This window comes from Erpetoichthys calabaricus, chromosome 13 (assembly GCF_900747795.2).
Source record: "Erpetoichthys calabaricus chromosome 13, fErpCal1.3, whole genome shotgun sequence".
NCBI lineage: Eukaryota > Metazoa > Chordata > Cladistia > Polypteriformes > Polypteridae > Erpetoichthys > Erpetoichthys calabaricus.
In genome coordinates this window covers 131,273,282-131,284,391 of record NC_041406.2, presented here as the reverse complement: position 1 = coordinate 131,284,391, position 11,110 = coordinate 131,273,282, and the positions used below count along the sequence as shown (strand labels likewise).

General features: G+C 37.7%; 1 protein-coding gene across 2 annotated transcripts in view; it reads left to right on the top strand.

Annotated features, from left to right (window-relative positions):
* Nucleotides 1–7,193: 7,193 nt before the first annotated feature.
* The window catches only part of decr1 (2,4-dienoyl CoA reductase 1, mitochondrial), a 49,884-nt gene continuing 45,967 nt past the window's right edge, over nucleotides 7,194–11,110 (top strand). The window contains exons 1-2 of one of the 2 annotated variants that reach the window (XM_028817772.2): nucleotides 7,194–7,394; nucleotides 8,150–8,352. In XM_028817772.2, coding sequence (XP_028673605.2) covers nucleotides 7,311–7,394; nucleotides 8,150–8,352 — 287 coding nt within the window. In that variant the 5' untranslated portion in view covers nucleotides 7,194–7,310. The remainder of the gene's footprint in view (nucleotides 7,395–8,149; nucleotides 8,353–11,110) is intronic. The other variant, XM_028817773.2, reaches the window with a different exon arrangement.

Below are 11,110 nucleotides of genomic sequence, written 5' to 3'. Positions count from 1 at the left end.
AGCCCTGAATTGTCTTCTCCTGCTGGTTCAATGAAACAGAAGGACCACTTTCTTTAGTTTCCATTTAAAGGAGGTATGACTGGCTTCAATGTGAAATCCAACCTGGCATCCCTGGAGTATCATAGGCACTTCTAGTATCCGTTAAAAAAAACAAATGAGACACGTGTTTCAAGTCTCGTAACATCAATACCTTAAGATGTTTAGCAACACTTTGCTTCTGTAATGGCCTTGAGAGTTAAATTTCAGCACTTAATTGAGAGGACACATGTTGATCAACAGTAGGAAATGTTTCATTTAGCTGTGGGTTTAATCCCCTTTGAGTAAATGCAAACATTAATTGTTAAACAGGAGAGCATCTGAAGAGACACCAAAGCAACGTAGCCCTGAATCGTCTTCTCCTGCTGGTTCAATAAAAAAGCAGGACACATGTTTTTAGTTTCCCTTTAAAGGAGGCACGACCAGCTTCAACGTAAAATCTAACTTGTCATCTCTGGAGTATCGTAGGCACTTCCAATATCCATAAAAAAAATTACACACACGTTTCAAGTCTTGCAACACCAATATCTTAAGATGTCTTGAATGCAAAAACGTTTTTTAGAATTTCTCTATTAGATAAGGTTTGTGACAGACGTGCAACTTAAATTTGAAAATATTGCATCTTTACATGCTAATTAAAATGACATATATTCTAAAACGTGATTGTTTTTGATTTCTTGTTGAATTTTTCCTCAAGAACATCTAATTTAAAAGTCCAGCAGGAGTCATCCAGCATACAGGGACTCCACTTGCCTGGGCAATGACACCTGGACATACTGTAAATCCAGCATATTCAGAATTAAAAGGAAGAATATCCACATATTAAATAAGACTTCATGACCAACACCCTCTGAACCCCACCTTATTATTACACCCCTCCTATTACACCCACCTAACCCCACCTTCCTCATTTGCTATATATTGCCTTTGATTCCTTTATGTCTAATTATTTTCCTCTGATGATGACTCCTGGTAGGGGCTGAAAATTTAGGAATAAGAAAATCTATTCTAAGATACATGACTCATCTTCTCTCATCTGTGTGTTTCTAGTTGCATTTATTTAATATTTTTACCATTATGAAATTGATTGATGGAAATATGAAGGTCACAAGAAATCTAAGCATGATAGAAAACAATCTGACTTCATTTCTAGAATCAGCATTATAAAGCATGATTAGAACACCAATGACAATCTTTGGGACAAAATTTTGGTTGACCAGTATAATGTTTTTTACTCAGTTTGAATCTATGACTTTTTCCTAATGTTTTCATCCTGCATTCCCCTGTTGCCTTGTTTTTTCCCCCAGTTCTGTGACCTTTTACTCTACCACCATATTCTTGCTTATTCCTGTCATCCAATTTGTGTACTCAAATGTGCCTCTAAATAACATCACTAGCAATGTTCATGCTTTTATTACACCTTTGTTCTTAATTAAACCTGGGCAACTGAACAAATGGAAAGAGAGAATATTGCTGAATTTAATTGGCTCAAAGTATGAAAGCAGTTGGCCCTGCTGCATCGGTAAGGTGTACTGATGCGAGTTCAAATCCTAATTGGGACTAACGCGTATGGTCCTTACCTAAAGTTAAAATAAGGACTTTGTAAAAAGCAGTTATGTAGTACTTGTGTGTAAGTTAACAAATATATTTTGGAGACATTATGAACGATTTACATGGGTCACCTCGTTCCTTGGTGTGGAATCGTGTTCACGTAGAATCTGTAACAAATTGATGAGCATATGTTGCGTACGGCAGCACGTATTATAACAATCCTGAGTCTATTCTACCCCATGTCGATCATATCAGAGAGGCTAAGAAACGCTTCCCCAAAGCTGACTTGGTCATCACAACAGTATATGCGCAAGGCACACCTCATTAAACGTTTTTAGTGTTCAGTGATTCCGAGATCTGTAGCTGATATGTATTACTAATTTCCAGAAAGCAATGTGAGTAAAAGCGTGTGCTGCATAATCACAACTGTCTTTAAAAAAGAATCAGCGCCATCAACAGCGTCTTCTGCAATTTAGGGAAAGGCTCGGGATTTCTGCGTTAATGAGACAAAAATGTTGAAAAGAAGATTACTTAAGTACTGACAAGAATGAACAGCTGGATAAGCACATCTGGAGCCAAACTTTCAAAAAAACACCTAAATAAGTAGTCTTCCGAACTGAAGCATCCATCCATTTTCCAACCCGCTGAATCCGAACACAGGGTCACGGGGGTCTACTGGAGCCAATCCCAGCCAACACAGGGCACAAGGCAGGAAACAATCCTGGGCAGGGTGCCAACCCACCGCAGGACACACACAAACACACCCACACACTAGGGCCAATTTAGAATCGCCAATCCACCTAACCTGCATGTCTTTGGAATGTGGGAGGAAACCGGAGCGCCTGGAGGAAACCCACGCAGACACGGGGAGAACATGCAAACTCCACGCAGGGAGGACCCGGGAACCGAACCCAGGTCCCCAGATCTCCGAACTGCGAGGCAGCAGCGCTACCCACTGCACCACCGTGCCGCTAAATCATTCATGTAAATAGTTATTGAAATACTAAGCTTTTGTCGTTTCTGTATTCTTAAACCATCTTCCAGTTACACAATCCCTTTACTGTAACGTTCTCTGCTCCTTACCTGTCTTGCTACCCAAAGCATCAACACCGAGTTTCATTCAAGGCTTTACCGTCCTTCCTTTCATATATATACAATAAAACACACATTTCCTCTACATACGTGTTCAGTAATAATAATAGTAAACTGGCAGGAATGAGAAAAAGCACAAGATGGGAATATTTATGAGAAGAGCCTGGGCATCAGGGTAAGGAGGTGCCTTGTCTCCCATTACGTGAGCTGGTCTGCCGCCCCTCAGTTACACTAGCACGCGTTACACTGGGGGCAAATGCAATGGAGAATACCGACAATGTACACCTTCAGAAGTGAAATAAATCGACTGTATACTGAAGCATTCCATTGCCAAACGTAAAAATACAAAGTAGAACATTTCAGATAAACGATGAGTTTTGTTAATTATAAACAATGCAACCTAACTATTATATGTGTGACAGGTGTCTGGTCACACTTACAGGTAATCTAATCTAGACACCGTTAAAATATCCGACTACGCCACCCAGTTTTATTAACAGACTGGGAACTCTTGAAATTTACCGATAATAACACACAGGTTTCTTTAAATTGGGCGGTGAGTAAATACACAATGATAGACAGAACAGTAATTTCAGAAAAAGTAACAGTAACGTCTATTACCAAGACAATATAAAGTACATTAAAAAGATAAACGAACCTAAACAAAAATCTAACAATATCAGGAACAACATTCCCTTTTTTAAAAGGAAAGCATAAAATCCACACTCTAAAAGCCCGTTAAAAATATGAAATGGAGGATACAACCTTTAGTGGTGCAGTCTAGTTTGCGCACTGTGTTACCCCAACAAGTAATCGTCCAACTGTCCACGGATGAACTCTGTTCACCGGACACTCGTTTCCCAACAGAAGATTTGTCAAATCGTGGAATCCTTGTCAGCGTCTCTTCGTCGTTAATTCTCATTAAAATACATTGTCAAAATATTTTAATGAGAAAACTGAGACACATTGGCCTTTAGGAAATATCAAAAAGCGTGTGCGCTGTCATTTGGGACAGAATGCATTGTTAACGTCACGCACTCTCTACTGACAAGATGTCACGAAAAAAAAAGAAACAGCACAGGCCATGCAAACTCATAGCCTCCTTTATTTTTGACCTTATGATTAATTGTCAATATGAAATAAATAAAGTCATTTTAAGATGATAACAAGTCTGCTATAGTCAGTTCAATTAACGCTCATTTTAAAGAGTTTGCATATACATGTATAGAATATAAAACAGAATCTCAATGATGCGGGACTCGTGAGTAGTAACGAATAATATGTGACACTGAGAAATTATAATTCATAATAACGAGAACAAGTAAAAACTACGACTTCCTAAAACGGACAGGCATTTCAATAAATAATGTAGGAGGCTTGTGTGTGCATTTCAATATCGAGTTAAGAGCTATGTAAGCCACCTGTTGTACTAAACGGTAGCTAAATCAGCACTTAACAGTAAATACTCTTAACAACTAAATATAAGTAGTACTAGGGTGTTGTACCGTGTTAGCCATTATGAATGTAGAGAAAAGCCAAGCAAAATTACACCTTTTATTGGCTAACTAGAAAGATTACAATATGCAAGCTTTCGAGGCAACTCAGGCCCCTTCTTCAGGCATTCAGATTACATCTTGCCTGAAGAAGGGGCCTGAGTTGCCTCGAAAGCTTGCATATTGTAATCATTCTAGTTAGCCAATAAAAGGTGTCATTTTGCTTGGCTTTTAACTAAATATAAGTACATGAAACGAAGAGGCCGCGCCGCTACAATAAAGATTCACGCTGTCATTCCGCATTTTTAGAAGGCGCTGATTGGCTGAAACTATTTATACCGAATTGTCCCAAGATAGAAGTACTGTATAGCGATCAGAAACGAAAAGACAAGGCAACGAAAAGGCATATTGGGCAGTAGTTTATGTTTTTCTACAATACGAATTCAGTACGACACCAGGGTCTCCAAACACTGAAATATGAAGTTTATTACGTTTTACAGTGAAACTCTTTACAAACACAATATAATGAGTGGCGTGTGCCCCCACCACCGACTACGGTGGCCCAACCTTCCCTCGAGAGCTTGATTCGCTCGTTATCCGTCCAATGTAGATTTTTTTGTTAAATGGAGGAATAGAAAAAAAAACTTTTCACAAGAGGAGGATCAACGACGCGAACCTCTGGCGTTATTACAGAGAGACAGATGCAATACCATTGAGGCACCTAATCGGGGTAATTAACAAGCTCCACACAACTGAATTACTACTACTGTTCTTACCGCAGCGGACGTAGACAATATATGCTGTTTGACATATGCACATTTAATTGGTTAATTAACACAAGAGTATCGTTGTTGTATTCTCCTAATGAAGACGAAAAAATTATATTTATAGATGTATACTATATGACGTACGGTTTTGAAGAAAATTAAGCGTTGCACGATTTACCTAATCTTTTTATATATATATAAAGTTGATATATGACAATATATCTTTGACACTATGTATCAGACAAAGGAAATCACAGCAATCCACAATAACAATAATGAATTCTGTCTACCTGAATTGTCGTTTCAGGCCGTCACTTAACTATATCAACTGAAGTGTGCAGTGTCCATACAAATTACAAAATATAACTAGAGAGTTAAGTATTAGATAGACTCTCAAAAATATAGAGGTCAATGCCTTCGAGTTTGCTGAGGCTTCACAAAACCTCCTTTAACTGCTCACGTCTGCTGACCGCCTTGACAGTTCAGTAACCAGTGAGCATGTCTGCTCGGTGCTTTGAACCGCGCTTCACGCTTCATTAACCAATGTTTTATTATTGTACTGTGCTGTGACTAAGACAACTATTTACTGATCGCCTATCCGGACCTTAAACAATTTGTTAACGAGGGAGGGATGCTGCTGGTAAAGGCAAATGCTTTTTCGACAGCAGGTCCAGATGAGTTTATCCCTCTGCTTTTTGTTCCCTCAGCACTCAAGAGGATGTTTAATGTCGACCTCCGTAAAAATCGCCGGGTTCTCTTTTTACCACAAAGCCGTCTACAGTGGCTGCTGTTTCTGTTTGAAAGACAATTGTAATTAATTATGCAGCACGTACTTTTATTCACATTACACTTTACATACACAGTACAGTAGATTTCAACTACGGAGTGTGGATTACTTGATACATGCAACGCTCACCTTGGAGTGTCCCGCGTGTGTCGGTCATTGTGACAGTGTACAGGTGACTGATCTGCGCCATGCCTCTCAGCCACTCTTGATGTGCTCTGGATTGACAGTTTTGAATGTTTGGTGCAGCAGAGCAAACTCAACCTGATCTACCACAGTGGGTTTGTTATCACCTTATTCAATGATGGGATTCATGGACGTCAAATGGCAATGAACAGAACATGGATTAATGTAAATACGCGAGCTGCCTTCCGCAATTTGTCATCGCATTTTGATGGCGATTCAAAGTGGGGATGATTCCCGAACAGATCTCTTATGCGATCCCTCCACATTATCTCTCAGAATTATTTAGTTTAAATTGGTTATAAAGATTTCACTCCTGATCGTTTTTTTTATTGTTATTAATTTCAGTGACCTTTTAATTCGGATCGAACTCGGGCTTGCACAACGCTCAGAATTTGAAAAGTAACCACCTCAGTCTTTTCTTCTTCGTAGCGAACTCGTTACTTTTGTGCTCCACAAAATATTAATAAATGAAATATCTCAATACTTGATCGAATAATAATACCTGTGATTTAAGGATTTCATCTTTTCTATCTCAAATTTGCTTACCTATATTATGGCAAAGCACAGGGATAAACCTTTATTTTCCGTCTACTCCGTTTTAAGTCAGAACAAAGAAAACATTTAAGGATAAATAACATGGTTCGTTTTCAATTTGTTTTTTTTTAAACTACAACATTAGGGCCGAGGGACCCCAAACGTCGGGCTATTAAATGTGATCTCATGAAAAGATGAGGGTTAATTATAATACTAATAACCGGAGCAATAATAACGATACAGTGTAAAAGTGAATATTCATTGACAGACCCGGGGACCCAAGAGTGAGGCGTGTTATTTTGTTTAACTCTTGCTATCGTATAGTACATTCTGCTTTACGGCGTGATATATATATATATATATATATATATATATATATATATATATATATATATATATATATATATATATATATATTTAGACATCAGACACTGGCAACCCTTCTCTTCGTTGCCAGTCAGTAGCAGCGAAAAAGTAAAAGCAATACAGTTTTAACAGACGTCGTTGAAGTTGATCATAAGTTTGTGAAACGTTAATGAAAATGGCTAGGAGGCATATTGAATGCTTTTGAACGATTTTCGACACAAATGATTGAAATGTTTCTGTGCTTTGTCAGGCTTCACTCCGCCCATAACTAGTATATGCGTGCTGTTGTCAATGAGTGTCAATGAGACTCTTACCCACAATGCAGAGCGTACCACTCCTGGGCGAGACCATCTATGGAAACCATAGCCACTCTAACTAACTGTGTGATGTCTATGGTGATTTTGTTGGTCCTGAAAGAGTGTGTCACAAACCTTCAAAGTTTTTGACTTGTCGAGTTACAATCTACCTTTGGACTTGTGGTTCATTGGCAACATTGAAGTTATGGCTGCGTTGCGTAGCGTGAAGGTTATGAATGTGTTATTTGCAGATGCACGCAGGACAGTTGGCATGTTTTCTCCGATTCGGGTAGAGTAACATTTTATTACATTTATTTCTGAAGTATGCAGAATAATAAATGATAAAATGTTAGTGTCTCGAGCTTAGTAGTTGCAGATTTTTACTAACATTTCTGTTTGAGCATAGAAGTGATTGCAAATATATATATATATAAATGCTTTTTAAAAACCACGCTTATATAAAGTTAAAAAGTGTACTAAAAAGTAAAAAATAACTAGCGCCATCTATTGGTGAAATCGATCTATTCTTCAATTAATCCATGTTAATTATGAAATTAAATTTTCATATGATCAATTAGTGAAACTGATTATTGATTCATGTTTTGCCATCGGAAGTGAGAAAGTGTGCAAACTTTCAAGTCTTATGGACAATAGGAAGTGGGTTAAATATCGACTACAAGATTTGTACCAGACAAAGTGAAGTTAATATACGTGTGGTAATAATAATAATAAAATAGAAAGAGGGCGGCTGTTACTGAGGTTTAATGCGTGGAAGTATTACTTTTTCAGAACTGTAGCTTTATTTTTTATGATATTTCTTTTGAAAGTGTGATTCTCTTTAAATTGGATTATTCAATTTTATTACTGTTCGGCGCCAACCAGAGTGGTTTATTATTCACGAAGTCCTAATTATTTCACAGTTAAAAGGGCTTTTTTATGTGAAAAGGTCTTATATCTAATAATGTAAAAAAATCTTTAAACATTTGGCAAAAGAAACGTGGAATTGTGTCAATCTTTACACTCTTTTCGTTTGGTCTGTTTAAGAATTTCAGAACTGGTGTGAAGGTTTTATCCCAGTCAGGAGACCACCAGGCTGCAAGTTTTTTTAAACCTGTTGAAGAAATCATGTTGCCACCGAATACATTTAAGAATAAGGTGGCATTTATCACAGGTGGAGGCACTGGTTTGGGAAAGAGAATGACTAAGACCCTGTCCAGTTTGGGTGCACAGTGCGTAATTGCCAGTAGGTGAGTTATCTGTCAATCTATTAGTCAGTTAGAGCAACTCAGGGCCTGCTGTTCAAAATTTCTTAGTGTGTTTTATTGTTCTTAAGTAATTATAATGAAGTGTAAATAAAGTAGAACACATTTCCTCATCTTTCCGATCTAGTTTTATTAATTTAGCAAATTGTTTTTAACTTTTGAAGTTCACAAATACAGGTAAACTAGAATTTTAAGGACCATTTACTTCAGGTTTGTCTCGTCTACAGTACATACTGTAATACTATGGGACTCTTACTTCTATGTTTACTCCTTTTATTATTATTATTATTATTATTTTTATTAGTTCATATATGTTAACTAATAGTTTGTCACATGATCCGCATAGTCTTGATTCCTGGCCTTGAACAGTGTATTTGTGCATTGTGTACATTGTCCATGTTTATACAAAACCATGGGAAGAGACACACAAGTAGCAGGACACTCAGAATGAATCATACCTATAATAATACATTTTATTTATATGGTGTCTTTCCTATACTCAGAGTACTACTAATTAAACATTATTCAAATCCAAACCAACAGCAAAATGTGTAAGATCTGTAGCTTGATTTACCTTTTGGTAATTTGGGCATTACAAAAACTACAAGGTTTTTCAGGTTGCCATTTTGTATTCAAGCGTCACTTGCAGAAATAGCCTACTTATAGTTTTGACTGCACAACTACAGTGGTATCTGTGAAATGGACAGCTTTAAATTCAATGGGAAAAAGCAGCCCTTTCACTTTTAAAATGTGGATTGCACCGCAGAGCTTCTCCTTGTACTGAAGGGTCCAGTTGGTGTGGATTCTATTAATACACATATTGATGTAGTTAAAGAGAAGGAGGTGAACTGTGTACTTTCACATTGTATGTCTGATTTTTATAGTTGCAGACTGTATGTCATACAATGTTTTTTTTTTTCTTGCTTTGCCTTTAGAGAGTAGAATTCATATTCATAGTTACAATGTTTTCTTTTACAATTCGTGTCTTTTCCTCATGCTACTGAGCTCACATCCCTTGCAAGTAGATTTCTTCTAATTTAATTTTGCTTCCTCTTTTAATTTGTAGTGGATTGTGGCACGGTCGGCCCTCTTTCAAGAAAGCAAGCTGCTTGTCTCTTTATTCTTCTCATTCATGGGTCATTCAATGTATTTTCTATTCCTTATCTTGGCAAAAATCTGTTTTATTTATTTTTTTATTTGAATTGCCATTTAAGAAATGTTTCCTTACTGTCTGCTTGTTGTTGTGATGTATAATCGTCCTGGATGAGCTTGTTTTTTTCCCCAGTCTCCTTAGTTTTGAATTCTGTCTTCTTTTTACAAGACTTAAGCATTTCATGTTGAGTCTCTCTAGTCAACTAGTATCTTTTTTTCTTTTCTCCTTTTCCATATGTTTCTCTTCATTTTCTCAGACTCCCTCAGGTGATCAGCTTGATCTAAGTTTCACACAATTTTGCCTTTACAGTGATCCCTCGCTGTATCACGCTTCGCCTTTTGCGGCTTCACTCTATCGCAGATTTTATATGTAAGCATATTTAAATATATATCGTGGATTTTTTGCTGGTTCGCGGATTTCTGAGGACAATGGGTCTTTTAATTTCTGGTACATGCTTCCTCAGTTGGTTTGCCCAGTTGATTTCATACAAGGGACGCTATTGGCAGATGGCTGAGAAGCTACCCAACTTACTTTTCTCTTTCTCTCTCTTGCGCTTTCTCTGATCCTGACGTAGGGGGTGTGAGCAGGGGGGCTGTTCGCACACCTAGACGATACGGACCCTCGTCTAAAAATGCTGAAAGATTATCTTCACGTTGCAACCTTCTGTATACTTAAAAGCTCAAAGGGCACGTATTGATTTTTGACTTTGTTTTTCTCTCTCTCTCTCTCCCCCTGCTCCTGACGGAGGGGGTGTGAGCTGCCGCCTTCAACAGCTTTGTACCGGCGGTGCTTCGCATACTTAAAAGCCAAACAGCTTTTGCTTTCCTCTCTGTTTCCTTTGAAGAGGAAGATATGTTTGCATTCTTTTAATTGTGAGACAGAACTGTCATCTCTGTCTTGTCATGGAGCACAGTTTAAACTTTTGAAAAAGAGACAAATATTTGTTTGCAGTGTTTGAATAAAGTTCATGTCTCTCTACAACCTCCTGTGTTTCTGCGCAAATCTGTGACCCAAGCATGACAATATAAAAATAACCATATAAACATATGGTTTCTACTTCGCGGATCGTCTTATTTCGCGGGTGGCTCTGGAACGCAACCCCCGCGATGGAGGAGGGATTACTGTACTCTCATTGTATCCATCATTACTTTAAATAACCCAGGGAACTATTTAATTTGCTTTTCTGCCAACTCTTCTTTCCCTACCTTCTATTGTTAAACCTAGATGTAATCTTTCTTAACTGTGTTCTCTCACCTTTACTATTTCTGTTCTTTCTGCATTCCTTTCTGCAGGGTGCTTGCAGTGTTTTTATAGTTTTCTTCATTTAACTCTTAGAGCTCTATCTCTTTTTTTTGGTTTGGTTGATCTAGTACTTTACCTTCTCAGCCCTTCCTAACCTCTACTTTGTTGTTTATAGATGAAAGTGCTTGGCATGAGAAGAAATTGTATAATTTCTCTTGGGAAGATTGGTGTTCCTTCCTTTCCCCTCATCTCTCTTTTCAGCAATTAGTTTTTTTCCATTGATATCAATGAATTTTCAGAAAGGAATTTTAGTTTCCCCTTCTCTAACATCAAATCTGTCATGAGCAC